Source organism: Pipra filicauda, unplaced genomic scaffold (assembly GCF_003945595.2).
Source record: "Pipra filicauda isolate LSUMZ 115617 unplaced genomic scaffold, ASM394559v2 scaffold1098_size29682_pilon, whole genome shotgun sequence".
In the NCBI taxonomy this organism is placed as follows: domain Eukaryota; kingdom Metazoa; phylum Chordata; class Aves; order Passeriformes; family Pipridae; genus Pipra; species Pipra filicauda.
Genome location: NW_024103538.1, coordinates 4,742 through 29,681, shown reverse-complemented (window position 1 = coordinate 29,681; position 24,940 = coordinate 4,742). Strand labels below are relative to the sequence as shown.

General features: G+C 47.9%; 1 protein-coding gene across 1 annotated transcript; it reads right to left on the bottom strand.

Moving 5' to 3' along the window:
• Positions 1-4,846: 4,846 nt before the first annotated feature.
• Positions 4,847-20,513, bottom strand: ADRA1A (adrenoceptor alpha 1A). Its single transcript, XM_027741714.2, has 3 exons — positions 20,248-20,513; positions 17,290-18,929; positions 4,847-5,656 (listed from the first exon to the last, which is right to left on the bottom strand). Exons 2-3 carry the CDS (start codon positions 18,170-18,172, stop codon positions 5,148-5,150), a joined length of 1,392 nt encoding a protein of 463 aa, XP_027597515.2. The 5' UTR covers positions 18,173-18,929; positions 20,248-20,513; the 3' UTR covers positions 4,847-5,147.
• Between the last annotated feature and the right edge of the window lie 4,427 nt (positions 20,514-24,940).

Below are 24,940 nucleotides of genomic sequence, written 5' to 3'. Positions count from 1 at the left end.
TTTTACTGTAAGCAAACTGAATGAGAGCATAGTAAGGATCTGGAGCCCAAATGAACCTGGTCAAACATTTTTTTTAAGGACTTAATTTTAACTTTTTTTTGCAGTAGAAATATAAGTTTAATTCCTTTATTCACCTCGTGTCTGGCTCCCACTGAGATCAGAAGTGTTGGGAGGGGTCTCTACCTGAAATGTTCGTTGAAAAGGAGAAGACAGATTTGTATAAATATTTATATAAATATGTTGTATCAATACTTTGGGGGGTTAAAAAAACCAAACAATCAAACAGACTTGCAGCTCCCAAAAGTGCACATTCCCCCTCCCCCCCCCCCAAATAATTTATTTGTTCACCTGGCAAGGTTTTACATACATTCAGTTTTGTTCAAGGAAATGACCAGCATCAAACATGTCACATGAGAAACCTTGAAAACATAGAAAATCCAATGACAAGGGAACACAATCCTCGGAAAATGCAGGGAATGTTCAGGAAATGTCTTTAAAAATCACTGGCAGCCGAACTCCTACAACATGCAGGCAAAATGCTGCAGACAGAAGGAAAAAGAAAAGAGTTTTGCAACCAAAGCCCCCCCCAAAAAAAACCCAAACCAGCTCGTTTACAATTCCCACAGTGCAGGGTTGGGGAGAACGGAATATTCAGGATATTCAGCAGAGGGTTTGTGCCATCAGCTGAGTGGAATTGCTTTGGAAGTGGAGACCTGCTGGAATGCTGGGGGCATTTGTGTTTCCTTCTTCAGCCCTACAAGGGCCGAGTTTTTTGCAGCTCAGAGAAGAAATTCAGATCAAGGCAAGGAGGTCTTGTTGGGAAAAGAAAACGATTTTTGCTTTTCTCTATCAACACTTGGAGGGTTTTGACTCGGAAAAAATGCCTTCATTTGGTTGTGATGATATTTCTCAACCTGGGTTTGAGCTCAGGATTATCCCGAGCCAGGAACCTGCATTAACTGGCCCTTGGAGGGTGTTGGGGGACCAACAGATGTGTTATTTCTCGTGTGAGAGCTGCAACACAAAGCCTCCTCTTCAGCAATTCACTTCCCCTCAGCTCACCTTGGCTGTTTTCTCCTTCTCTGTCAGTGTGAGAAACATGCAGTGAGAAGACCTGACATTTTCCTCCAGTCCCTGAGACAAATGTTTCATCTCCCCCCCCGGGGAAACCAGAGATTCGATGACATTCATCAAGAGCTGCCTTTGGGTGCACCACGAGCTCTCTCTGGAGTGTCTTGGTTTGTAAGCCTGTCCTGGATTAAACAATCTGGTTGGAAATACCTTCAAGAAGAGCTGTTTGTGCTCATGGATCAGCTCCTTTGCACAGATGGGGCTCTGATGGGAAAAGCCAGGATTAGCCCGGCCAGACAGTGCAACCTCCTCCCGGGAAGTCTCGTTATAATTAGGCAGGAGATAGAATTGATATCGCAGAGATTCATTCATAAAAAGTGTTGGTTGGCTCCTGGGCTTCTTGGGAAACGACTTGGGCTGATGTGGCAGTGAGATTCCAAGGGAATCTGGGCAGGAGGGGCCGGGAAGAGCTGTGGGGGAGGCAGAGGGAGCAGATGCACAAAGTGCCCTCCCAGCAGCTCCCTCGGGGGCTATGGGACACCTCCTCCTTCTGGCAGACCAGGACACTGTGGGGCAGGTCCCAAACGTGCCTGCAGCTCAGTGGAATTCCTTGAAGACCAACTGGCTTTTCCCTTTGGCTCTGCTGGGGGAAGGGACCATCCAGAAATAACCTGTGGCACCAGCCCGGCCCCTGGAGCCAGTTCTCAACATTGTCTCACTTATCCAAACCATATTAAGGCAGGAAAGAGGATAAAGGTATCTCTGAGTAGGATATGGAGTTAATTAATTCAACATGGGACAGCTGGAATCTTCCTTGAGTGAATCACTGAGGCTCTCGGGGCCTCAGTAGCTTTATTTTAACATGAAGTTCCCAATAAAAGCCCATTTAAACAGGAGCACGGGCTGACAAGAGGCCAGAACGAAGCACTTGCACTTCAGTCAAGTAATAAGATCTTTTCTAACTGCCTTCAATCAGTACAAGGTGCTGCAGCCTGCCAGTGTTACCTTTCAGAAAAGGTAACACTGCAAGTAAACAAGAAGGTGCTTTGTGAAATCCATTTGCTTACTCTGAGAAGAAAAGCAAGAAGCTTAAGCTTTTCTCTTTTCAGTGCCAGGGATTTTAAAGGCTGGAGAAGGGAAACACTCTCTTGCACGATGAACAATTTATCCCTGGACTTGGCAGAGCAAAATAAAGAATATAAACCCGAGAAGACATTTATTTGGACAGTGGGCAGAACTGAAGTGTTTGGGATTTGAGTAGCCTTGCAAAGCACATGAAGCCTCAGAAACACAAGATAGTAAATGTGAATTAACTGTGGAAACTGGACTACTGAACTCTCCTGGCCCTGGGAGGAGGAGAGAGCTGTGGGAATTCACTTTGTGATGCTCCAGCTCCCAGCCCTTTGCAGCAGACTCTGCTCCTCTGCAGATGGAAATCTGGGCTGTCCCTCACTCCCAACAGACAGGACTGACCCGAGGGCTGGGGGGATGTCCCATCACCCCTCCAAGGCTTCAGCCAGGACACTCCAATGGCTCTGAGGGCAGTCATGGCCCTGCCCTGTGTCCTCACTGCCCACCCCACCAGGAGTTCTGTGCTGAGCTCCTGCCACACTTCCCATGGCAGGATCCTGCTGGCAGGAGGGTTCTGCATGTGATGGCAGATGGGAAACCTCCTGTCCTGCTCATGCTTTTGGACAGACAGACACATTCAGCCCCTTTCACCAGCACCAAGTTCCCTTTAAATAACACAAAAATACAGGCTTAAACCTTCACTCTTTTTTTTTTTTTTTTAAATTTCTCTTCTTCCTAGAGCTCCTTCTATGGTTTCTGAGACTTTTCAGTTCAAATTTCCATCGGGATGACAAGTGCCAATGACCCTGCTTGCCACAAGGGAGCGGGGCAGTTTTTTCCTGCCGAAACTCTCTCTCTGGGTGAAGCCAAACAAATGATGTGTTTGTTTGTGCTGGCAAACGTGGCAGCAGCAGAGGTGTGGCTGGGACCAGGCTGGCCTGATGCTGAGGGCTGAGGGCTTTTCACAGTCCTTTAGCATCTGTTTGACAGAAAAAAAAAAAGATAAGGATGAGACCAAGGTTTCCTCATTCCAACCTCTGTCTCTCCCAGGCAGGAGCACTGGGCTCCGAAGGGGGATTATCCACGTCCATCCCGACACTGCCACCAGCATGGGGAGTTATTTATCCTCATCTTGCAGGTTCAGATTGTGTTGCTACACCAGAATTACTGTGGGATTAAATGAATCCCTTTGTGTCAGCCTGTGTGTAGCTCCACAACCATCCCCTGCCACCTCAAAACTCAATAAATCTCAAACTCCTGGAGTCACTCCGTGCAAATCTCTCAGCTCCGAAGGGGAGGAGGCACAGAGGGCACTACTGGCTGTAAAAGAAGTATTGGTTCTAAAATAAGAGAGGGTTGGGCAGCAAGTGTGTGCAGGGAAGGCTTTAAATCTTGCCAGCCTTGCTCAATTTAATGGGTGCTTTTCCAAATGTTTCGAAGTTCAGGTTCTGTCCAAACAAACGTCCCACGTACCCGAACCCCCTGAGGCCGAAAACCTCGGCCACGAGTCTCACGTGACTTTCTTATGACATTTCCAGCTTTTCTCCTTCTGGTCTTGGCTTGAAGTACCATGAGAATATTTTCTTTTCGTGGTCTTTCCACACTTCTGCTTTCAAGTTCTAGACTTGGAAGTACCTTAAGAGTGAGATGGGTTTCTTCTTTAGACCAAAAATGGGATAATGCCACAGGTTTGTCTTCTGTGAGTGCACAAATAAGACACAGAAGACTGAAATGCTCTTGACATCGGGCACTTAATGCTGAGTGAGAGATGAATAAACAGTGATTCCTCATCAACAACACCTTTCAAAGCCCTCTCCTGGGAAAGTGAACCTTATCTGAAGCCCTTTCCCTGGATATTCAGCCCTGGAGCTCACGCTGAGCCGCGAGCAAAGGCTCGTGGGTTCTTTCAAGGAGCTGAATTCTTACTTGGCAGGCTCAGGAGTTATGTCAAGAGCTGCTTATTTCTAATATTGTACAGAGAATTCCTCCCACTATTTCTTCCAGATGCTGCCCGTCTCTATTTATTTATTTCTTTGGATTAGCTGTATTAAAATATAACATGCTCCCAAACTCCCAAAGGATGGCCCTTTCTCATGGGGATGGATGTCCTCAAGCCACTTAACTCCCACTGCTCAGAACAGGGGTAAAGTTCCTGACTGCAGGAATCTCATAGAAAGCTGGGAGCGCTTGGTTTTGAAGGAGTCAGAAGAGGAATGGAGCAAAACACTGGGCAGGGAGACAGCAAAAACTCTGCAGCTTTTCCAGTGACTTTGGCACTGATCTGGCTATCAAGCACCTGAGCAAGGAACTCCTGAGCCTTTCAGCAGGTTCCTGCTGGACTCAGAACAAGAAAAACAAATGGATGAGTGAGAGGGGCCTCTTTGGGCCTCGTTTGATGACGACTTACCTAGTCTGGGGTTTTATTAGACCTGCATCAAAGCTCAGAGACAGTCCAAGCAAACCAAGGACACATGCAAATTTTCCTTGGGTTGGGCTTGGAGGTTTGGGAGGTTGGTTGCACAAAACAGAAGAGTTCTGGTTGGTCTCTGAAGCTCGGTGGGGTGCAGGCACATGGACCGAGTTCCCCCAGCAATGGAGTTTAATGAAATCCAAAACTGAGGGTTTTGGGGGTTTTTTGGTGGGGGCAGAGCCACAAAACGGCTCTAAAGGTGGAGGTGTCAGATGCTGAAACCAGCACGGGGCCTTTGTAGTTCACTCTTTCTCCTCCACTGCACCTAAACCAGAGCAGCAGGAACTTTGAAAGAGGAGAACACAGGGATAAAGCCTTTAATGCCAAGGACATCACTCTCAGACACCGTGGGAAGGTCCCTCAGAAGACCATCCACTGTCTTTGTTCAGGTTCCCAACACTCAGAGACCTCACTCCTCAGAAGGTCTGGCCCTGTTTTACACCTGGGAGGTGAACAACAAGTAGGTTCCAACACCTACTTCCACTTCCCGACAGAAAGCGGGACGCCCCCCGAGACCCCCGAGTCCTGCAGCCCGTTAAACGTCCTCCCCGCCGTCGCCCAGGGACATGGTGTGGATTTTGAGGGCTGGCACTTGGCAGCTGTCGTGGCCCAGGTTCCCTGAGGTGCCTGCACAGCAGCATTCCTGCAGGAACCCTTTGCTCTTGGCTTTGGCAGCCGTGCAGTCTTTGGCCACGGCGCTTTTGGCCGGCACGTTGGGCACGGCGGAGAAAACCTTCCACTCGCACACCCCGTCCGACTTGGAGATCTTGTAGAAGGTTTCTCCCGATCCCACGGGGATCCTGACCACCCCCTTGCTGCTCTCCACGCCTTGGCTGGCGGGGTGGTTGAGGTTGAAACTCGGGATTTGCTTCTTTGCTCCCTTCCTGGGGAGGCACTGAGCCTTCAGCACGTTCTGGAAAGCTTTCTTGAACTCCTGACTGGAGCAGGGATAGATGATGGGGTTGATGCAGCTGTTTAAATATCCAAGCCAAAATGTTATTTTAAAAAGTGTGTCCGGGGGTTTGATTGCAGGAAAGAAAGAACCTAAAATGGAAAAATACACAGGGAGAGTGTTAAGGCAAAGAGGCAGTGAGAAATCACAGGTAACCAGAGAAACTCAAACACTGGGGAAAAATAAATAAGGGTCTGTTCTGGCTTGGAAGAAATGGTGAGTGGAAGCACAATTCCTGCAGGAAGAAGTGATTCAGAATCTGTGGTGCCACACAATGGCATGGATGTCCTGTCAGGTATCAGTCAATGCAGCTGTTTTATTATACAAGCATTATATTCCCCTTTTCCAGCCTGGCTGATACGAGGGATGGAGGAAAATTGCCTCCCCTGGGACTCCTAATTCAAGATTAGTTCCCCAAATGACAGCCATATCTAGGAGGTCATCACAAGGGCTTTTGAATGGCAAGAAAATCACACCATTTCAGAAGAGAGAAGAGGCATTACTGGGGTGACTGTGTTACAGCTCAGTGTCTTCAAAATGTTCAAGTGCTGGGCACTCATTTTCCATGAAACCTTTAGAAAATCCAGCTGTGCCCATTCTCCTGTCTCATGGAATGCATCTAAAATTCAGAGGAGAGAAAGGAAAGGTTCCTTCTTAAATCAGTGAGCACTGGGGATGCTCTCATGGGCAGTCAGGAGATATATATGGAGATATATATATATATATTCATACATTTTCTGATACACACTCGCAAGGTTACCTCCCAAAGATGATTCAAAGAGCAAGATCTTCGATGTCTCCTTAGTAAGGAAAGTACTGTGGGACTTCTTATTCTATTATTATGAATTATAATTATGAGAATTATGAGTTATCTGTTGATTTAAAATCTTGGGAACATTTTTCCTGATGCCAAACCTTTGGGTTTTCATTTAACTACGACTTGAGCTCCTGATTCGAGTGCCAATTTTAACTTTAAATGACTTGAATGGGATGTCAGGAAATGCTGAAGCCATTTATTCGTGGAGAGATGGTCCTATAAAGCTACAGAGATATATTTAAAACATTAAAGAGTCAACACTGCTGCTTCTGGAGAACTGTTTGCAAATTCATCATTCCCTGGAACATCATTGCAACAAGATCCCCTAATTCTCCTATTTGGGGCTTTGCTTTGCTTAGAAATAAAAAGAATATTGTCTGAATGAGAACAAACAAGAAAATGAAACTCTCTGTAATGTTGGGGTGAGAAATAAGTGAAAATAACATTTCTAAGATCAGTTTTGCCAAATGATCTGCACATGATCTAGAACAGAGAGTGAATTGCCGTGTTGTCAAGGGCTGCTTCTTGCCCCCTTTAAATGAAAAGGAAGAAAACCAGGTGGTTCCCTCACCCCAGTGTCAGGAATCACTTCGGGCACGGGAAGAAAAATAATTTCCCAGAACCAAAATTGACTTGTTTGGGAGTTTGGAGTCAAGTGTGTAACAAACAGAACTTTTAGCACTGACAAATTCTTGTCTTCCTGCTGCCCCTGGACAGATCTGCAGTGAGTGCACGTGGAAAGAAATGCTGTTCAGGCATCCATGCCTCTGTCCTGCTCTGCAGCTGAACTACCTCTGGAAGCAGCTCCTGAGTTTTCCAGGGATTGATCTCTTCCTTGGACCTCCCCTGGCTTAGGAAAAGCAAATAATGTTTTAATTTAATTCTTCCACTAGCCCAGGCAGCAACCTGGTTGGACACAACCTAGTGTCCAAACTGCCCTTGGACACTTTAGGGATGCAGGGGCAGCCACAGCTTCTCTGGGAATCCCATCTCCCCCCCTCCCACCCTCACAGGGAAGAATTTTTTCCCACTATCCCATCCAACCCTGTCCTCTGGCAGTGGGAATCCATTCCCTGTGTCCTGTCACTCCAGACCCTTGGAAATTGTCTCTCTCCAGCTCTCTTGGAGCCCCTTTAGCACTGGGGCTGTTCCCAAAGGTTTTCCCTCTGCAGACAGAACAGAACAGACCCCCAGGAGCTCAGTCTGTGCCCTGGAGCAGCTGAACCTCGGAATCCATCCCCAAATCCAGCCTGGGCACGAGTCCTGCTGCCTCTGGGCTGGCCCAGGTGGAGCAGTGTCACCGTAACCCTCAATATCAACCAGGTTTTAAGGCCAAAAACGTTGTGCTGAAGGAAGCAAAGGCTCTTTTGCAGCCGTGCAGGACTGAACAGGCACATCCACAACCTCACATTTTTCTCAGCAAATTAATGCTCCTCTCCTTTGGTGAAAAAACAAAACTAAATAACATTCTCAAAGAACTTTCTGGCTGAAGTCATTGGCAGGGGAAAAATGACGGAAGGCTTCGAAATGCCCAAATCGAGCTCAGGGTTGTTTTTTTTTTGGTCGTTTCCTCATTTAAGTGCAGCATTTCTGCCCCTTTCCCATTCTGGGCTGAGACAGAAGGTGAAACAAATCCGGGTTTAGGGACTCAGCTGTGTGAGACTGAGTGTAAAGCTGGGTAAACAATAACAATTCCTGTTTGCTGCAACTCCTGGCTCCCTGTAAATGGAATGCAAGTGCTGTGCCAAAGGCTGTTAAAAATAGAAAGTAGCCAGTGTCAGAGTCTGTCCCTTGCTCTTTTTTTGGGGTGGGATCTGCATGCTAATTTATTAATGTAACCTTTTTTGGTTCATCGGGGGGGAGACTTGTTGCCTTGGAGCAACACACGGGGAGAGAAAACGGAGCAGTTTTACCAGCCCAGAGACTTTGCTGCCCACGGACCCCATCCCACACTGTCTGCTATGGAATCATGGAATGGGTTGGGTTGGAGTGGAGATAAAGATCAGCCAGTGCCACCCCCTGCCATGGGCAGGGACACCTGCTACCAGTTGCTCCAACCTGGCCTTGGACACTTCCAGGGATGGAGCAGCCACAGCTTCTCTGGGAATTCCATTCCAGCCCGTCCCCACCCTCATAGGGAAGGATTTCTTCCCAATATCCCATCTAGGTCTACCCTCCTTCAGCTCAAAGCCATCCCCCCTGTCCTTTCAGTGCATGGCCTTGTAGAAAACCCCTCTCCAACCCTCCTGCAGGGTTTTTTTGGGGCCACAGAAACAATATTCTTCTGCTGCAGACACCCAGTTACCTCCCTAGCTCAGAAACTTGCCCTAATCCTCCCTGCTGGCCACCTGAGCCTCTGGGGAAAAGGGGAAAAAGTTCCTCTATTCCAATTCCTTGGGGTGGTTCTCTCCACAGGATACTGAGAATATATTCCTTTCTTCCAAACCTTTCATGTTCAGGGATGTTGGTGCTTGGTGATTAAAATCAGTGGCTGATGGGTCTGGGAGTGAGCAGGAGGCCTTTTCAAACAGAGCTGCTGAAGTGGTGATGAAGTGGTTTGTTGAGTGTGCTGAGGAATTGGAATGGGCAGTAAAGTGGTAGCTCAGGTCAGACGAGTTCAAAAGAGAAATAAAACAAAGGCTTTGTGGGTTTTTTTTAAACAATGGCCATAATTACCCACGAGATTAAACAATGGAGTGGGGAGCTCTCTCTTCTTTAAGGTACAGGAGGAGCAGGGCACAGTCCATGCCCATGCAACCCTTGGCCAGCTGGTGACTGCCAGGTCATGGCAGCTCAATTTTGGACACTTTCCCACCAGCAGCCAGGGCTGAGGAAACAGAATTATTGCAGCACCTCGTTCCCAGAGCAGAGTTTTCCAGCTCTCTGTCCCTGGGCTGGGTGTAATCCCAGCTCAGTGGAGTGCTGCCATGCAGACAGAGCTGCAGGCTGAGCAGCACGGGAGGGGTGCAAAGTTTTCTTCCTTAAAACCAATTCTCCACCCAATCCACAGCCCTTAACACCTTCCTTTGTGCACTGCCAGGAATTAAATGGTAAATAGGAGTAAAAATGATGAAAGTTTGGAGGCTTCACCCTACGTTGTCTCCCTGCAGTCTGTGCTGGAGGAACACTAAAGAAACCCTCAACTGACCTTTAATGCATTTTGAACCACAGATTGAGTAAATAATGCTGGAATTCCTGCCTTGTTTCCAAAAGGTTGAAGACACTCAAGTGTCAGCAGCCCAATTCGATTGCTTCTTATAAAATTAAGTCAAATAAAATGTGCTATTACCCTCCTGAGATCTTTTGCCATCGAGTGTTTCATCACTCAGCCCTGGAAATGTCAGGGCTGCTCTTCCTTCCCTCGTCCTTTATTTTCCTGTTTGTCAACTCCAAGTTTCCTTCAAGCTCAGAGGGAGAGAGAGAGAGAGAGAGAAGTTTTCCACTCACCTCCCAGTGAGTAAGTGCCAATTCACTCCCCAAGATGTAATTTGGCTTTGTCATTTGTCACAAGCTGCAGAGCTGCTTGATTATGGGTTGTTTAAAAACCAGCCCTGATGTCGTGACGGACGGAAAAGAGGGGGTTTGGGAGCTGCCAGGCTGCAGAAACTTGTGCTGTTTGTTTGCTCTGTCAGCACCATGGGAATGGGATCATGTATATTTTTGTGACCCGTGAACCCTTAGTGTTGGTAAAACCCAGCTCTGCTACTAAACCTTGAGGGTCTGTTTGGGTTTCCTGCCTTTTTTTTTTTTCCCCCTCTTTTTGGGTTGTTTGGCTCAAATCTGGTGGTGGAGGCAGAGCAGGGGAGAGGCAGGTGGGGGTGGTGCAGCATCAGGGTTGTACCCAAATAGAACCTGAGCTTGGAAGGGACCTTAAAATCATCCAGTGCCACCCCTGCCGTGGGCAGGGACACCTTCCACTGGACCAGGTTGCTCCAACCTGCCCTTGGACATTTCCAGGGATCCAGGGGCAGCCACAGCTTCTCTGGGAATTCCAGCCCAGCCCCTCACCACCCTCTCAGCCAAGAATTCCTTCCCAATATCCCATCTCTCCCTGCCCTCTGGCAGTGGGAAGCCATTCCCTGTGTCCTGTCCCTCCAGCCCTTGTCCCCAGTCCCTCTCCAGCTCTCCTGGAGCCCCTTTAGGCCCTGGAAGGGGCTCTCAGGTCTCCCTGGATCCTTCCCTTCTCCAGGCTGAACAACCTCCACTCCTGCACAGAAGTCCAACATAAATCTCAGCCTGTCTGGGCTCTGCTGTGGAGGAAACCCCTGCACCCCCCCAGGCTGGGACCAGGGAGAGGGGGCTGGTTTGCAGCAAAGCCAAGCTTAAACCTCAGGTCCTGGGATCTGCCCTGAAGGGGCCAAGCCAGAGGACAGGAGTTATTGCAGAGCCCTGAAGACCCAGGGGATGAAGCCCTTATATCCCAAAGGGAATTAACTCTGTACCAGGGCCTCCCTAGATCTCTCATGGCAATCTGCTCTCCAAACATTGATAAATGTGCTGCTTTCTGTGTTCCCAAGCTAGGAACTTTATTCCATAAGATTCTATACAGCACCTCGGGTCAAAACACGAGCCACCCTCTGGAAAGTGCACTTATATATATATATATTTATATATCTCATATATTTATATGTCTGCAGACATTCACCAGCTGCACTCTGTGCACACACTCTCTCCCAGCACGTCCCATGTGCCCCCACTGCTCCCTTATGGGAAATATTTTCTGTGGAACAAAAAATGGGATCAAAGATCAAACAGGAACTGATCCTGGATTCTGTGCAATCCAGTCAGCACAAGGAATGCAGAGCAGGTTTGGAGATGTGAGGAATGGTCAAAGCCTGCAGTTGGCAACTCTTGCACTTCCCAGTCCAGGGCCTGGAATATTGTGGCTGATCCAGGGGGAAAAGGAGAGGGGCTTTGTGCCCAGCTATCCCTGCCCCACAATAAACAGATGCAGAAGGAGGAGTGAGTTTGTTTTCCTTCCCAAAAACCTGACTTCAGCTCTCTGTGGCATCAGGAGGACACAGGTGAGAGGTGGAAAGGTCAGGCAGCAGGAATGGGCCACTCTGGGAACACTGCTCTGATTATTTGGATTTTTTCAGCCCTAATTTATGCTCTGTCTCACTTACCCACTTACCACCGATGGTATTTCTGGCAAACATCTCAACAAGCAACTATTTCCAGACCTGCTGTGGGCAGCTGCAGATTTAGAAAGCAGATAAAGAACCATGGGAAGGTAAACTGAGGTTTTGTTCCCCGTGTAAACCCAAACAACCCCATTGTTTGACACCTCCATTTACTTGTCTCTCAAATTCCAGCTCCCATGCTGCTACTGCAGTGGGATGGCTCCGGATCCTGCTGCTCACATTTTTAAGATATTTGAGGTTTGTCCCAAAGCCGTCGCTCTTGAAGTCATTCACTGACAACAAATCATTAGTTTGCCTTTAAAAATTTATAAAAAAAACAAAAAACAAACAAACCAGAGAAGGGTTTGAAAAGCTGAGTTTATCTCAGCCTGTCTCAAGTGCTTGTCAGTTGTGATTTTGGAATCCTTGGGGTTCAAAATACAGGAATTATCCTCTCGTGTCTCTCCCTCTCTCCAAACCTCACACAAATCCTGCCCTTCCCTGGGTGGGGCGGGAGAATCACTCGTAATAATCGCTCATAGTGGCCTTTCCATCACCACCAAACCCGAAACTGAGCCCTGACATTTGGGGGGAGAGCGAAAAATGACATTTTTGCTTCGTTTACTCGGAGGATTTGGGAGCGGTGACTGCACTGAGACAAGGACGAGTCTCTGACAGGGAACACGTGTGGGGAGCCATGGGAGTGACTCATGGAACAGAGAACTCCTCCTCCCCGCTCTGGTTTGCAGTGAAAGTGGTTATTATTACCCATTAATATCAATTCCTGCCGTGCTTTGCTGTGTGGTGAGTCAGTGGCACCCAGCACCTCGGGGTTTGGAAGTGCTGGAGGGATGTTGGCCACAGGGATGTCAGCGAGACCTTCGGTGTAGCTGAGTTACCAACCTGAGCCAACAAAGCCTTTCCAGCCTGGGATTGTGAAAAATGCCCCTTGGGCTTAAAGAAAAAAAACCAACAACAAACCCAAAAAACTTGGAAATACGGAAAAAACGCCCCATGGAAATCTCTTGGCTGTTTATCTGCTGAAGTTCTCCCTGATCAATGGCTTCACACACACATTTGTGCTCAGTGGCTTGAGGACTGTAAACATCCTCCCTCTCCCTGAGCTGAGGATGAGCTGGGCCTTTAATCCTTATTTTTTTTTTCCCCATTTTTATTTCTTTTTTTTTTCCCTCTTTTTTGCTGAGAGAGAGCTGAGATGCTCATTTGAGGGATCTGTGCTGGGCTGTGTTTCTCCTCCGTGCCCCGAGACCTCCCGAGGGGTCGCGTCGTGTCAGCGGCAGAGAGAGAAAAGTGCAGCTTGTTTTTCTGGTTTGTGTTTCGTTCTTTCTGCCCTCAGTCAAAAAACTACCACAAACCAGTAATTAGACACCAGCTGCAGACAGGCCCGTGGACAGGATTAGAGGATTCCCTTGACAGTGTTTGTGTCAGTTCACAAGACTAATTTACTGCTTTATTACAAACACAAATACCCTCCAGTGGATCCTCTTTTCTTCTCTCTTCATCAGGAGGATGATTGACAAATGCTAAAAACCTTCCTCTCCCTTGCCCAGTTTGTCTGATTTTTTTCCCTCTGTGATATCTTGGCTCAGCCTTTCCCTTTTTCCTTCCTTCTGCTTCTGAAAGCAACATCTACAACCAGAGTCAAGCCAGTTTGGCACAGAAAATGGACCGTGAGCTGAGCTCTCTGAGCTTGTTCTCTTCTGAGGATAAACCATCAATCCCAACTTAGGACCATTTTTTGCAATACCCCAACTCTTGTTTCCTTTTTTTTCCCATCAGTTCTGTGCATGCTCCACCTCAGAACACCCTCCAAGCACCTCAGAACAACCTCCAGGCACCTCAGAGCACCCTCCAAGCACCTCAGAGCACCTTCAAAGCACCTCAGAACACCCTCCAAGCACCTCAGAGCACCCTCCAAGCACCTCAGAACACCCTCCAAGCACCTCAGAACACCCTCCAAGCACCTCAGAGCACCTTCAAAGCACCTCAGAACAACCTCCAAGCACCTCAGAAAACCCTCCAAGCACCTCAGAGCACCTTCAAAGCACCTCAGAACAACCTCCAAGCACCTCAGAACACCCTCCAAGCACCTCAGAGCACCTTCCAAGCACCTCAGAGCACCTTCCAAGCACCTCAGAACAACCTCCAAGCACCTCAGAGCACCCTCCAAGCACCTCAGAACACCCTCCAAGCACTTCAGAACAACCTCCAAGCACCTCAGAGCACCCTCCAAGCACCTCAGAACAACCTCCAAGCACTTCAGAACAACCTCCAAGCACCTCAGAGCACCCTCCAAGCACCTCAGAACAACCTCCAAGCACCTCAGAACACCCTCCAAGCACCTCAGAACAACCTCCAGGCACCTCAGAACAACCTCCAGGCACCTCAGAACACCCTCCAAGCACCTCAGAACAACCTCCAAGCACCTCAGAACACCCTCCAAGCACTGTCTTCTACGTTGATGAAAAGAAACCTTTTGAAAAATTCCCACTCCAGTGTCTTCCAGCCCCAGCACAAGGTCTGTTCTGTCACTTGGAACCCAAACATCACTTAAAACCATCCCTGGGGGCATCCACTGATTTCTGGACTCTTCTAGCCCTGAGTCTTTGCATTTCCATCTGTCTGCATCCCTTTCTAGCAATCCAAGAGAACAAAAACCTGGAATGGAAGGAGCATTCTGTGTTGCAGGTTGTTGGCAGTGCCAGATGAGCCTGGTCTGAGCCTCTCCCCACAAACCCCCTGGCCCAGGAGCTGCAGATAAACTCAGGCTCCTCTTTTGAGCCCTGTTTGAGGGATGCAGACAAGCTCAAACTTGCTCCCTCCCGGCTCTGTTTTGCTGGTTTGTGTTTGTCTGGTGATTACTGGACCTGTCAGTGATGCCACCTCTGCCTGCTTCTGCGTGAGGAATTAAAATCTGACTTCTTCAGGGAGCAATCAGCTGTTTTGACAGCCTTGTTTATCACAGGAGTTTAGTGAGGGGTGAATTTATGCTCCAGCATGCAGAGAAAAACCCAGCCCTTAGCCTCCCTCATTTCCATGCAGCAGGATTATCATTCCTTGGTTTATTCCACAAACACCAAACCAAGTGAGAAGAAGGTGTTTTGGGCTCATGGGCTAAAAGCCTTTGCACAACTCTTTGTCTGGAATAAAACTCCATCCAAGGAGGGAAGGAAGCCATTCCTTACCCAGATTGCAGCTGGCACCTTTACACACCAGCTTCAGTTCAGATCTTGTCTTGGGGCGGGGGGATATAGGAATTGTTTCTCCAGTATCTGCCAATATGGATATTGTGCTTTTCCTGATATTTTCTCTTGCCTTTCCCATACCTACATGTCAAAACTGTCTACCCCACTTTGGTATAACTTCAGTAAACCTGGTGTTTCTTGGGGTCTTGGCTGGTGGAGTTGGTGTTGAGAGATGTGGAGATGCTGAAGCTGCTGCAGCTCACAGTGAATAAACTCAGGTTTGGGGCAGTTGTGCTGCACAGAATGATCAGCACCTGCCAGCTTTCTCAAGAGGTTTGTGTAGCAGTTTAAGACTCTCTGTCCCAGGGGCACTGAGAGAGGTTTGGCTGCTGGAATCCTGGAATTAGGGTCGTTCAGGTTGTGTCTGTCTCGTGGGCAGCCTCCACTGAGAGTGGTCTGGCTGATGGAGTCACAGAACTCCATCATGGTCATTTGGGTTGGAAAACACCTCTTGGATCATGGAGTGCAGCCACTAAACCTCCCACTGCCAAGGCCACCACTAAACCCTGTCCCTGAGTGCCACCTCTGCACCGTCCAAGCCCTGCAGAGCTGGTTGATGGGACCATTCCCAGGCCTGTCCCACGGCTACAAACCCTCAGAGCTGCTCTCCAAAGGCTCCTCCTGCCCAGCTGGGCACGTTGGGAGCTCTGCAACTTCCCAGGGGCTCAACCAGGAGTATTTTGCACCTCTGGAAAGCCTGATCCCTGCTCTGGGATCCTGCCTGGATCCCTTTGCCTCCCTCTGCCCACCTTCACCCGTGTGCAGGACAGAGCTGAAGGTGCTTCTTGTCTTTTGGAAACTGTTCTCTTCTTATTTTTTTTAGTGCCACTTGCCTATTTATTTATTTATTTTTTTTTTTTTTTTAGTCTTTAAAGGCAGCAAATAGGTTTTGAAAGCCCTATTATATGCTTTAAAAATAACCCAGCAACCCCACAAGGACAGGGAAACGAAGCACCAGTTTCCTTACAAGGGATCGATCAAAAGCAAGATGCAAAGCCACTCTTGAGCTCAGGAAACTTCTTAAACCCAAAGCAAATTAATTAACAGCAGGCTCTGTGTGGGCAACCACATTTGCAGCACGAAAAGTGTGTTTAATGTGTTCTAGCAAACCCTTTTTGGGTATGTTTCAGTCATCTTGGCAACCAGCATTCCAACGTGCTGACATCCTGGACAGCACGAGCCAGGCCTTGCAGGGCTCCTCCTTAGGAAACATCTCCAGCTCTTACTCCAGCACTTCCCAGGATTGACCAAGAGAACAAAAAAAAAATAAAAAAAATAAAAAATAAAATAAAAAAAAAATCTAAATTTTTGGGTGTTTTTTCACATTAGCAACAGGTTTTGGTGAAGCAACCTGGTAAAACCAGGGAAGCGAAAAAGAATAGCTATTTATGGGGTTGAAAAAACAGAGGGGGACAAAAACCCTGGGAAATTAAAATCTCTCTTATATTTAGGTATTTTTCTTAACTGTCCACATCATTCTGTTTCCAGCTAAAGCTTCCATACAATCAGGCTTTATTTTTCCTGCACAGCTGAAGCCTTTCCCATAAGAAAACTCTTGAAATGGAGCAAGGCAGATGTTCAATTCCACGTTTCCAACCCAATATTTAGTGGAGCTGTGGCAGAGCCAAGCTCAGCGTGAGGAGCCCTGGACATCACCCTCAGTTATAGGTGTGAAATTAGTATTCTGCTTTGAAATCCTGAAACTGCATCAAAGGTAACCGAGCAAGGTTTAATTAAAATTCTAATTACTTCCTTACATTCCAGCAAAGCAGAACAAATCCCCAGCTTTGCTCCCCTTTAGGATGACAAGTGGTGAATAAATGTTCATATTCAGAGGGATGGTTGAGCCAGGTTTTGGCCAGTGGGTTTCCAGAAGAGATGCAAACCAGAGAAGTATAAAATGAGCTGGAAGGATCCTCACTGCTGCCTCCTGACTGGTCAGGTGATAAATAGGAAAAAACACTCATTTCATCTGGACTATGGGATCTCACAGCGTGATTTTCCTGGGAGAAAGCTGATTATTTTCCTCACAGTGGGAATTATCAGTGCTGAGCACTCCAGATCTGGCCCCAAGTCTGTGAGCAGCTACTTTGACTTGACCCTGAATTCATTTCTATCTTGACCTTTTACATCTTGAAGTCACCCGAAGAACTGGCTGCAAACATAGATATAAACACACAGCCCACTAATAATATTGTTCCTAAGGCAGAGCTGGTCAGAAATACCTGTCCTGGTTCGAAAAGAGCATTTTCTGTATGGAAAAAGCATTAAATCCTTTCCCTAACTTTCAGAATTTTGCTTCCCATCACCAGCGACGTTTTGTTTCGCTTGAGGCTTTTTGCTGTTTTCCACTCACTGCTCTGTGGTGGGGAATGATTTGGGGGGGTTTTTTTGACAGCTTTGCAGTGGGAAATTGTTCCCTCAGAGCTTTTCTGCTCAGCCTCATCACCCCCGGGCACGGGCCCAGCCCTCCCCCGGGGAAGGCGCCGCGGGAGACAAGAGGGCTTCGCTTTACTCACCCAGAGGCATCACCACGAAAAACGGGAGCCAGCAGAGCACGAAGCATCCCACGACAATCCCCAGGGTCTTGGCAGCCTTCTTCTCCCTGGAGAACTTGAGGAGCCTGACGGAGAAGTGGTGTTTGCTCTTGGGGTTGGGCGCGGAGCCGCCGGCGCCGGGCGCGTTCTTGCGGTGGATGCGCAGGGTCACCTCCTCGGAGTGGGACTTCTCCGTCTTCAGCCCCGAGGTCAGGCCTTTGTTCTCCCTCTTGGCCACCACGTAGACCCGGCAGTACATCACCAGGATGATGGTCAGGGGCAGGTAGAAGGAGCCCAGGGCCGAGAAGAGCACGTAGCCGGGCTCCTCGGTGATCTGGCAGATGGTCTCGTCCTCGGGGGCCGGTTCCTTCCAGCCAAAGAGGGGCCCGATGGAGATGACCAGGGACAGAGCCCAGACACAGAGCAGGGCCAGCAGGCCCCTCCTCTCCGTCACGATGCTGGGGTACCTCAGGGGGTAGCTGACCCCGATGTAGCGGTCGATGGAGATGATGCAGAGGCTCATGATGGAGGCCGTGCAGCACAGCACGTCCACGGCCGCCCAGATGTTGCAGAAGATCCTCCCGAAGGCCCAGTAGCCCAAAATCTCCATGGTGGCTGAGAAGGGCAGGACGGTGGAAGTCAGGAGGAGGTCGGCCACGGCCAGGTTGATGATGTAGTAGTGGGTGACGCTCTGGAGGTGTCTGTGGCAGGCCACGGAGAGGATAACCAGGATATTGCCCAACACCCCGAAAACAATCAGCCCCCCCAGAATAACACCGAGCAGAATGGCCTTGGAAATGTTCACGGGCTCCACGGAGTGGGTGCAGTTGGAGCAGTTGGAGGAGTTTCCGGGCAGGAAAGTCATGGTGAGTGGCTGAGAGTGTCCATGCGAGGCTGCTGGGCTGCTGCACCCCCTGCCAGGCAGAAACAGGGAGCAGATCAGTCCTCAGAAGCTCCCACAGGCAACATCTGCCTGGTTTTCCTGGGAAAAAGGGGCTGTAAGAACGTCTCAGAAGTGCAGCACCAGGAACAATGAGAAAGATCCAGAAACATGTTAGAAAACCTACCTTTGTCCCTAAGTTTTCAGCAGCATAGCACAGTTAATAACCACCATTGCCAAGTCAAATTGAACTCCTTTTGCATTTTTCTTGGGGTGCACAAGTGAGGCTACACAGGACTGAGGCTCTTTATCCTCCTTTCCAGGATTATGTGATGAGAAATCTTGGAGCTGCCGGTTAAAATCATTTCTGTCTTCGGGGGAAGATTCAATATTTCAATAACAAAAATATTCCAGAGGGTCTCAAATTTAAGTTTCTTCCGAGAGGAAATCACTGATGCTTTTAATTGCCTTGTGTTAATCCTGATTCTGCCTTAAAATTGGCTTAGAAACCTGCCTGGGTGGAGACTGGTGCTGTGTCTGCTCAGCAGTTCCACTTGGGACCTCTGTCCCTACCCATCCTCGGGGTCTGGGCTGTCACTCAGAGCTTCCCTGCGTGTGGAGCAGTTGTCACTTGAGGTCCTGGGTTGTGAATTAAAGTTCATTTACAGCAGTTTCTGGCTTGCTCTGCAGGGAAGAGTGAAGTTTGCCGTGTTCTCTGGTGCTCTTTGCAGATCTTCACCCCCTGGAGAAGACAAAACCAGGGACAATGTGATTCCCAGAAGCTGCCCTCTCTGCTGTGGTTCCCATATAAGAATAGAGCAGGAGGCTATTTTAGGGAGCCTTCCTCAGGCTGGCTCAGCCAGTGGAACCAACCTTTTCCAGCCCAGTATTGTTTAACAGCAACTTAAAACTCCAGGTGGGTTTTCTTGCCTGAATTTTCCTTCCTTTATAGGGACAGACATCAATCCTAATTATCAGTTCCCCTGCAGAGACCAGTTCTGGGAGGGAGAGAAACCCGCAGGACACGATCCAGGACTATAGATTTAGATTTAGAAGTCCAGAATTTAGTCTGGGATTTCTTTAAGCCATTCCTTTACCCCCTGAACTTGTTAGTCCAGCTGAGCTGCCCAGTTTGAAAATTCTATAGGGAAAAAAGCAGGTCCTGCCAAGCAGAAGATGTTGCAAGCAACAAGTTTCCTGGTGAGTGACACAACATTTCAGAGGGTCTGGAAGCCAAGCTCAGCCTTAGCTGACTAAATATGGAGAAAAGGTACCTCAGATGGAAAAGTGAGGATAAGCCTGGGAATGGGGACACGGGGGACATGGAGGGAGAGCTACAAGTGTGGGCTGCAAAGCCTCCCACAACCTGGACTCGGATATAATATTCCCATCCCAAATATTAATCAGGTGTGAAAACCCAGCCCTGTCACATCCAGGAGGAGGGAAGGCTCTCGGAGTGTCCCGATATTGGGGTTTTGGGATGAGTCCCTCAGACCACACTTGGCACAAACACTGAGCAGCAACAACTGTCACGTTTGGGAGCCTCCAAGCTGAACTTTCCTGCGGGCAAAAAAGGCTTTTAAAGCTCTGAAGCCCCTGGAAATTCCCAGTTCCCAGGCAGGGAGGGTGGGGGGATGGGAAGATGGGGAGGTATTGCACTGTGGGAATTTGCCATTAGGGAACTGAAATGAAATTGGATCTTTTATTTTCTTTCCCACAAGACAGAACAAGTGGAGGAATAATTCCAAGGAAGGAAAGGAGAGATTTTACTGAGCACATCAATGGGAAGTGGCTGTAACATCGAGCATCTCCAACCATCACAACTGGCCATTACAGGGTTGAAACTGTGCTCATTATAAGGTTGATAGTGGCCTAGAAAATTAAGAAATCTTCTACTTGAATTTAAGCACAGGAAGAAAAACTTCCCAGCAAGTCAAGGAGATGCAGCACAAAGGACTGACAGAGGTTTCCATGCTCAAACCCAAATAATTCTCAGCCTGTGGGGAGGGATGTTGCTGGGAAGGGCAGACCCCAGGCTCCTGTGCCTGCCCCACACTCACCTCTGGAGTCTCTAGAAGGCAGCACAGCTCCTCTGAGCATCTGGGCAGCAGATTGTCAGCACAGCAGGCTCCTCTCTTCATGCAGGGATGGGACTCTGTGCCTGGAAATCCGCTGCTTTTCTCCCTTGATTTCCCCACTGGTGTTTTGGCAGCTCAGTTGTGCTGATTCCCCCTATCCAGGGCTCGTGGGGGGCTTCGCTCCAGGCTCCCTGGAAGGATCCCTGCCCAGTTCAGAGCTCAGCTCCACACTGGGAAGGAGCAGCAGGAACTTTACTGCTCTGCTGATGTAGCAGGCAGTGTCCTTGCCATTACCGTAATTCCCTGCCAGTCCCGTATTGCCCAGAAAGAAGGAGCACTCCAATCTGATGACAAGTGAGGCTTTAAATATTCTTTTCTTTTTTTTTTTTTTTCCCATAAAAAACTACCAGTTCCTGCAGAGACCAGAAAGTGAAAGGCAGATTGTAACCTCCTGTTTATGTGCTAACAAGTAATTATTGTTATATTCTTTTATATATATATATATATACAAATATTTATATATATAAAATATGTATATACACACACATACATACATGCATACATACATATAAATAAATATTCTTGGGTTATAAAAAGAGAGTGTCCTTCCAAATAAATGGGACATGGAGGAAATAACAAAGACAGCCCCCCGACCATGGATTTTGCATGGTGGGACAAAGCACTGGAGAGGGGGGTTTAAGGATGAAGTGCCTCGAGCAGAACGTGCTGTTGAGGGGATGCTGATTTTTCACGTGGCTCTTAATTGCGTTTTTGAAGTAAAAAAGAAGTGGCCTGAGTCCCTGATGGTGAACTGATGAATAGAAAAATAATGTCCTGAAGTGGAGCTGAACACCAAGTGGGGTTTCACAGCCAAAGGAAGGTCACTGGGAAGCAGATGAACCACGTGCCTGTTCTTGTGTGACAGACTCTCCACCTCCTCCTCCTCCTCCTGGGCACTAACTCAGAGATTGAAAGTTTAGGGGTTTTTTTGGATTCGAATGTTTCATGGACTGAGGCAAATTTAAGGGCTGCTCAGATTCCCCCAGGAGAGCACTGAGAGCAGAGCTGGCCTTGTCAGCAGCCCTGATGGCTGGTCCAAACATTTCAGAGTGTCTGCTGGCTCTTGGACAGGCACTGCTGCTGCAGGGGGAGGTATCAGAGCAGCTCCAGGAGTGTGCAGTTGGTGGGGATTGGGCACAGAGTCTGGGAAAGTGTCCCAGCCTCGTGGCAGCTCCAGCTGCATTCCCATCTCCCTGCTGGAGAGGAAAAGATCCACGAGAGGAAACTCCAAGATGAGGGGGCAAAAAAAAAATAGAGCAGGGAATTCAAACTGATTTTGAGAACTGCAAAAATGAGGTGGTTTTTAAAAGCTCAGGTGTTGTTTCTCCCCAGTTTTCTTGGCGTCTGAGGTACTTGTGTTGTGGTGCATCTACAGGAGGTGTTAAAAAGGCTTGTTCTGGAGGGCTGGTTGGAGGTTTGGGGTTGGGGGATATCCAAAGGGCTGCACCACAGTCCTTCCCCGAGGGACAAAGAGAGTAAACCCTAAATAACAAAGGAAATCTTGAGCTGCCAAAGCCCCTGAAAGCCTGTGATTCAGCAGGTTTATTTTAGATGCCTATCTTAGGATGAGGCAACTCTATTGCCATCGATCCACTGGAAGATGAGTCCAAATGAGTCATGGGAGGGGAGGGAGCTGAGCCCCACCCTGGGTTTTGTTTCTGCTCCTACCTATGACCTCGCTGGACCTGTGGCTTGTTCCAAGCTCTTAAATGCTCCCTGGAAAATAAATTTATATTCATGGCCTCAGTCATTAACGTAGTGCTGGAGGTGTCAGCTCATCTGTGAGTAATACCCTTGCTAGGGGACATTTTTCTGGAATGGAGGAAGCAGAAGGAAGAGACAGACAGGAGGTTGCTTCCCCTAAAATCCTCAGGGAAAAATTGCAGTGAAGAGCTTGTACACCTGGAGACCACTGAGAGCCAGAAGGGTCACTGAACACACCCAGAGTATCATCAGGTGGAGAAGGACAGGAGTGATGTCACACCAAAGTTTTGGGAGGCAATCCCTGTGTTTAGCTCTGCCAAGACACGCTGGAGCTGTGTGTGTCCAATGGACAAGTTTTGGACTAATCAAAGTTCAGGAGAAAGCAGCGAGAGAAAAATTTCTCCCTGGAATTTAGAAAGACTGAAAAAACTCATGAAACAAAAAGAAAGGATTTATTCAATGTGCTGGGTCCGGTCTCACCCCGAGTTTTCGGGGAGAAAAGACCCCCTTGGGTTTAAATTTTATGCATTTTATAGTTCTACAAAATCCCACCTTTTTCAGATGAGCTTAATATACTCATTTTTGCTTAAAAAGGTTTCTTTTCTCTGAAAAGGGGCTTTCCTTTTATTCTGATTGGCTGCAAGGTGTCCCCTGTCAAGGATGATGTTCTTAGCCCAAAGAGAGAGAAGAATCCCTTTTGTACAAAAATGACCCCAACAGATTTTAAGAACTCTTGCATTTCCCTTATCCAGCTGAAAAGGACCCTGACACTCAACTCCAGTACTTTTGAACTTGGATATCTCACAACTTCACGATAAAAAATTGTGTTTTTATTTCTCATGATGTCACACTGGAGTTTTGGGAAGCAATCCCTGTGTTTAGCTCTGCCAAGACATGCTGGAGTCGTGTGTGTCCAATGGACAAGTTTTGGACTAATCAAAGTTCAGGAGAAAGCAGTGAGGGGGAGACCAGGCTGGAAAACAGGACCTGGCAAAGGGGGAGCTGCTCAGTCTCAAGCTTTGCATCCCTGAGGGCAAATAAATCCTGCCTAGAGGGGCTTGGAGTGTCCATCACTGGGAGGTTTTGAGAACATATTAGGCAAAGATCTGCCACAGTGTTTTACTTGGCTTCTGAGAAAGGATTAACTGTCCCCTGGTGTTCACAGGGAGTGCTTTGGGTTGGAAGGGACCTTAAAGATCCTGTAATTCCAACCCAAAAATGTTGTCCCACCCAAGGTGGTTTTCTCCAGAGAGAGGCAGGTCTCTGAGTCAGGTGCTGGAAGGAACAGGAGTCCTGGATGTGCTCCTTGGTCCATCCTTGGGCATCTCTGGCAGGTCCATTTCTGGATGTATCTTCTCCCTCTGTGAAGTGGAGGAAGAAATCAAGCTTTTCTTTGATTCATTCGGACCTCAATCCTCCTGAGCAGGGGTTTTACCTGACTCTGCCAAGGTAGCACTCCCCAAAACAGGATCCTGTGCTTTCTGTGCTCTAAATGACCCTCATTAACATGAGAAGGTCCCTGAGGGAGAGCTCCAGGCAAACCACCTGTGCTTTCTGTGCTCTAAATGACCCTCATTAACATGAAAAGGTCCCTGAGGGAGAGCTCCAGGCAAACCACAGCTGCTCAGCTCTTTCTAAGCTACAGCTGCTAAAATCAGAACCTTAAATCCTGATTTTTTGGGGGGCAGCATTGTGTTTTCATTACAAGGATGTCACAGAAAGGCCAGAATCCCATTGTTTGAGTGTCTGAGGGCTTTGGATGAAGTGCCACCCTTAATGTGCTCAGCTCAGGGCCAGCCCATGCACCAAAAAAAGGGACCAGGAGTGGAGAAACTTCTCTGAGCTGCTCTAGGCCTTGGAATTATGAGTTATTTACTTGTTCAGAAAGAAGTGAGAAGTATTGTTTTGATAAATCATCCCTCAGATTTTAGCAAGGGTTCAGCTTCTGCTTGGCTGAGAAAGAAAACCCACCCCAAAGGCAAGAGGTATTAAATGCTGGCTATTAAACTGGAAGCTGGACTCATTCCACTGTCTTTTAAGCCTGGGACAGCCTGGAGCTTAAAACACAGCTGAGCTGAAGATAAAATACAAAATTCTGAGTATTTTAAAAGGGGAAAAACCCAACCCAGCTGCTCAGACATTGGAGACAATTAATTTGTGTTGAGAGTAGGAGCCTTGGAAGAGGTTTCTACGTGTGGTCTGAGGTTTGGAGAGGGGTTTGTGTTCAGTGCTGATGATTTCCTTTCCCTGAGCAGCCTCTTTTGCGAGATGTTCAAGTCTAGGAGTGCCACTGATGGAAAGATCTACAGGTACTAGAGAGATGAAATAAAGGTAAAAACGTTTGGAGAACTTGGAGTGAGTGTTCAAGCCGTGGATTAAAAAATGTGGTGGGCAAAAAAAGGGTGAAATTTTCACACCAGGTAAATCTGCCTGGGATTTCACACTCAATTATAAGGTGTTCAAGTATTAGGAGTGTCTAAAATTTTCCATCTTGGGATTCAGAGAGACTTTATCACCACGTTGCCAAATCACTTAAGCACAGCCTAATGCTGGCTAGACAAGTTCCATGCTTTTGCATAAATCAGGGCAGATTCATCAAAACTGAGGGTGCTTTCTTAATTCTCAGCAGATGAAGATTTTGGCCACTGGATTTTGTGTGCAGCTGCATGTCTGAAAGCTGCCTCTTTACAGAGAGGAGCTGTTAAAGGTTTATTTCTGTGTAACTCACAAAGAATTTCCTGCTTTGATTTATTTGCTGGATGATCTGATAAAATCTAACCACATACAGAGGATGGGGCTATTTGGGAGCCTCAGGAAGATTGATTTTTACCTACTGCTGAAACAAATCCATCCAGGGATGAGAGCCTGCTTCAGTTTTCATCCCTCCTGCTTCTTTCTTGTTTACCTCCCG